Source organism: Ylistrum balloti, unplaced genomic scaffold (genome assembly GCF_031769215.1).
Source record: "Ylistrum balloti isolate Yb309-2 unplaced genomic scaffold, AGI_CSIRO_Ybal_v1 Utg370960, whole genome shotgun sequence".
Classification (NCBI taxonomy): Eukaryota; Metazoa; Mollusca; class Bivalvia; order Pectinida; family Pectinidae; genus Ylistrum; species Ylistrum balloti.
In genome coordinates this window covers 1-5305 of record NW_026782540.1, presented here as the reverse complement: position 1 = coordinate 5305, position 5305 = coordinate 1, and the positions used below count along the sequence as shown (strand labels likewise).

Genomic DNA, 5305 nt, shown 5'->3' with positions numbered 1-5305 from the left:
GGTAAAGGTTCAAATAGAATTTGTGAGTTTACTGGTAGTCCTGGTATCTTGACTTGTTGAGTGATAAAGGAGGGAGAACTGATCGAGACCTTGTCCTAGTTAAAGATACCTCGGTATTGATTGATAGCACTTGTTCTGAGGTTGTTTCCTTCAGATATAAAGTTTTGTTTTTAATGTTAAAGACTGCCTCATGTTTATCCAAAAAGTCTAAGCCTAAAATCAATGGAAGATGGAACTTTTCAAAAACATGAAAATCAACACTAAATACACTACCTCCAATGGTGACAGGGATGGTAATTGTACCAAGACTACGGTGTGACTCGCCTCCTGCAACTACAGCAGTTATAGCTGAACACTGTTTAATTTGTGTAGATTTGTTACCTTGGAAACGAGTTAACAACGATAATGCAACACAGGAGATAGTAGCTCCAGTATCAACCAGAGCTTTAACTGGTGAGTTGTATATCTCTACACTAACAGAATTTCTTTCAACAGGAGTTACAAGATTAACTATTTCTTCAGGTACTGATTTGTTGGGTGGTTGAGTTGGGGCTGGTTGTGGGTTTGTTTGTTCTGAAGAAAACCTGTTAATCTGGACACCTGTGATGGAAAGGTCATAGTTAGTCTGGTTGTGCCTATCCTTGTTGCCAGGGATAGGCACGCATCCCTAATGGATATTTGTATTTTGTGCAGGAGTGAAGGTGGGTGGTTGATTAAATTTCCGGCGCCTACAAACATCTACAAAATGATGCCAAATTTTACAGTAGGAGCATTGTGTATTGTAAGCCGGACATGAAAAACGCCTTTGGCATGACTTACCACATCCTTGGCATGGCCCTCTGTTGATAAATCTTGGCTGCTGCTGTGGCTGAAATGGCTGGTGTTGGAAGTGCTACTGCTGCTGCTGTGGTTGGAAAGACTGGTATGGCTGTTGGAGGTGGAATGGTTGTTGTTGTGGCTGGTATTGCTGCTGGAGGTGAAAATGTTGCTGCTGAGGCTGGTATGGCTGCTGGAGGTGGAATTGTTGCTGCTGCTGTGGTTGGAAAGGTTGTGACTCGTGCTGCTTTTGAAAAGTTTTGAACTGGTGCTGACTCTTTCCAGGGTGTTTTGCAGCAATAGCGGACACCTCTTGCTGAACACCTTCTAACTTCTCTTTGAAGTCAGTTTGGAGTTTAGTGACGATTTCATCACACAGTTTTGACACTGACACTATGTTGATGTTGTCTGAGTCAGAGCAGCATGCCAGCTCTTCTTTTGCTAAATCCACATAGTGTCGCAAATCCATAAACGTGGTGGGTTCTTTTCCAAGCACCTTGCTTTTGATCTTACTGTGCAGGCCATTCATTGCGACCTGCACTTTAGAGCACTCTGGCAAGTTGTGCCCAAGGGCCAGTTTCTCTATTCTCTCTAGATAACGATCACCATTCTCATCTGGTTGCTGTTTGGTGCCAAAAAACTTGTTATCGGATGCTTTTTGTCCAAATCTGGTGATGAACAGTTCTTTAAACTTGATGAAGTCTGTCTTGTCCTCACCAGACAACCCTTGTAGCCACAATGCTGCGGCCCCTTCCATGTTGAAGGACATGGCAGCCATTGTTCTGGCATCGGACAGGTTATGGAAGTCCTGCCACGACTGTAAGGTTGACAACCATATCAATGGAGATTCAGACCCATTATACTTCTTAAGGTTAATCCCTCCTGAAGACATTTTACTTGAAATTAGCTCTGGTGGCGGTGGAGGTAAAAAGTCCTCCACGAGGTCCACGAGGTCCACAATTTGCTGTTCAGGTTGTTGTTCAGGGTGTGGTGCAGGATGTTGTTCAAGTTGTGGTTCAGGTTGTTGTTCAAGTTGTGGTTCAGGTTGTTGTACAAGTTGTGGTTCAGGCTGTGGTTCAGGTGGTTGTTCAGGTTGTGGTTCAGGGTGGGGTTCAGGTTGTTGTTCCTGTTGTTGTTCCTTTGAAGCCGGCTGTTCTTTTGACGCTCTGGTCCTACCACTGATGTAATCGACAGGTACTGATTTTCTGTATCCAGGCATCAAGATCTTAGGGATCTCCACCAATCTTTAACGTTGTTTTTGTGTGGTTGAAAGGTTATTTTTGTTTTTGTTGGAATCTGAAAAGATTATGGAGACAGCCTGTTAAGTTCGTTATTCTTTATTGGCGTCACGGCTTCAAGTCACCAGTGTGACGCGATACTACCAAACTTACTCAGGAGTCTCCATGAATTTGATTGGTCAGATCTTGGAACCTTTCAAATTGATTGGTCAAGACATAGCGTGGGTTCGGACAAAGAAAAATGTGAAAAACATCTTTCTAGCAGGTTTGTTACATAAGCCTACCTGAGTCCTAATTGACTGTGACACGGCCGATAATTCTTTAACAAAGGACGAACGATTGAATAAAGCCTATACCTGAGTTCTTAATTGGTATGACAGCTGGGATTAACAAGATCACATAGACTGGCCGCAGTGAACAAGTGACTGGACTGTAAGACTGTAACAGAGCCCTACGAGTGTCACGCTTAGTTTTATCGTTTACTGTGTCTGAAGTTAATGGCAGACATCGATCACAGCTGTTTTTCATATGTTATAGTACAGTCAACAAAATAATCATAAAAATTAGACAAGTGAGGTGTAAGAAAAAAGAACGGAAAAATAGCGATGGACTCGAAACAAAGAAATATAATATTTCTCAATGATATCACTATGACGACCGCAAAACATCCCCATACTTTTCATCAACCTGCATGTTTTGAAACTTGTGTTACGAAGTTTGGGACGCAGGGATGTTGCTATCCAGAAATGGAAAATTCATAATAGGTAAATTGAAATCATCACGCTTATCAAACAGCTTGGTGGAAAGCTGTCCATACTGGTTTCGTGGTAGGAAAAGATCGAGGTAAGTGCTTGATGTAGAAGAGTCTGATGAATCTACGATGGACTTCAATTTTCTTGTCATTTAAAGACAATAATTCATCAATATACCTGTAAGTGAAATTGAATTATTTTTATTCTAAAGAAGATGACGTGCATATATTTATTGTACAAGTATTAAAAATATATAACTAAGACTTCAAGAGTAAAGCTACATGTAGCAGTCCTGAAAACTGTCAATCCGGACGATTTTAGCAGGGAACGGAGGTGTTTGGACTATCGACAGTCCATTGTGATAAAGTCTGGCGAATAACAAAAAATGTAAAACTGGTTATATTCACTTAGTCAGTCTGGTGTCAACATTTTCCCGTCTAATCACCTCTCAATAACAAAAAGACTAAAAGTTACCACACCTGGCTGGTAGCTTCCTGGCCTGAATACCAACAACGTTCATGACCCATAATTAAGGTCGGAGGAGCCGAATTTGTAAAAACGCTGAAACCGATAGACCGGAGCAAAGTTTTGGGAAAAGAAGTGTCATTGCCATATATGTATTCAAGGTAAAATGCGTTAAATTCCTTAAAGCAGAAACGATATTTTTCTCAACTAAAATACCTAGAATTAAGATTTTTGACTTGTAGGTTTCTTGGTGGGGTGAATTACAACAAGTTTGCAAAAGGAGATGACCTTGACCCAAATTCAAAGCCACAGATGTCAAATATCTCGAAACGCTAAAACGTCTTATTCTAATTAATTAGAATTACAGGATTTTTGGTTATATGATGCACCCCATCTTCGATACTCCAGAGGTTACGATTACTTTCGATCTCTATATCCCTGGAACATGTCGTGGCGAAATTGAAGGCTACATGTGTGACACTTAGTGGACAAAACGAAAAGACTAGGTTGGCCCTTTAATTTACATCAAACGAATCTCGAGGTCGCATAACGGTATATTGTAATGGCTTAGAAGCTGGGTGTCGCTCCTTTAAAGTATTCCTTAGGAGCGTATCAGCCTGTGATTGGTCAGTCTTTTTTCTCGCCTAGAACCAATCAAATTGGTTCTGGTCAAAACAATCTAAGAATGGAACTAGTGCTGCTTGTCTAACGTTACATACAAAAAAATCATAATACAATTGATTATTGATCTTTTAACGTGATCACATTTTTAAAAAAGTTCTTTCATTCTAGATTTAACTGATTGGAATAATTTAAATGATGATTTGATGACAGCTGCTGAGTACTGTTTTGTACTGTAGAGTGTATTCCGAAATCGTAATCAAAACGCATAAGGCCCACTCAAATTTTAGTACAAAATGTAAACATCCGGTCTTGTATTCCGGCGGGGAACTCGAAAGTCCGCTCTTGAATGTAACGTTATATTGGTTAGAAATGGATGAAATGCGAAAGAAGGTAACATTTATGATATATCTATGTAAAAGATACAGTATGTTTTTACACTTTTTTTTCGAGTGGAATTGTTGTCAGTCTTGGGAAGATAAGATATTAATCATCATAATACAGTCGTTTTCCCGGAAAGCTGACTGCGATTTCATTCGGTAACGTTAAGCCTTCAATACTGTATACACGTTGACTAACTACAAAGTCTAGTGTAACGATCGATAAAGTGTTTTCCTACTACTACGCGGCCTGTACTGATTCAGCTATACTAGAATAAGGGTAGGCCCTATAAATTACTGAATTATGAATCTGACTGGTACGGTTTTACCAGTTGTATTGTCTCCCCTCTACCGCAAATTACTCTGTAGGCATGAAAGGCCATATGCCATAGGCAAACTCTTTCAAAGATGATGAGATTAGTCAGTAGGTGCCGAGGTATGAGATAAGTCTTACCTCAGATTAGATAGATTACAAAACATGTTATTAGATTATTAAAATCTGGAGAATCAAACACAACAGACTGGTTCTGATGAAGTCAAAGTTTTAGGGCGAAATCGGTAGACAATACCAAATAAATAAATATTAATAACCTGTTGTGATTGATTCTCCAGATTTTAGCTATCACATCAATCATCTGCATACCCTCTTGTATCTAGGCGGGAGGTATAGGATCCATCTACCCTTCATTTAACAGTACACAACATTGGCTCTACTACCCACCCTTAGTTTGTTTATTGATCCATAACTATTTATTTCCCAGAGAAACAACTTCAACATGTACGTTTGTATCACCTACATATGTATTTTGTATTTTCAGCATCGCAGATTAAGATTATTGTCTTTGTAAAAGGTGAAAATGGCCATTCTTTGTTTCACTGACTCTGCTAGGATTAATAGGATTAAAACCCAGGACCTCTGACTTTTGTGTCTTAAACACTCAACTTATCAATCAAAAGATAAGTTTTCTCTAGCCAATCAGTATATTGCAGCTATTCTTTCTACCAGGGTTTTAAATAGGTTTTTTTTTTAAAG

The 5305-nt window shown here is 39.5% G+C and overlaps 1 protein-coding gene across 1 annotated transcript; it reads right to left on the bottom strand.

Annotated features, from left to right (window-relative positions):
- Positions 1–892: 892 nt before the first annotated feature.
- LOC132559726 (uncharacterized) lies at positions 893–2035 on the bottom strand. The gene has a single exon (XM_060224354.1). It carries the CDS (start codon positions 2033–2035, stop codon positions 893–895), a length of 1143 nt encoding a protein of 380 aa, XP_060080337.1.
- Between the last annotated feature and the right edge of the window lie 3270 nt (positions 2036–5305).

Coding starts and splice junctions, on each gene's coding strand:
- LOC132559726 (XM_060224354.1), bottom strand. CDS start 2,035: ATGCCTGGATACAGAAAATCAGTACCTGTCGATTACATCAGTGGTAGG.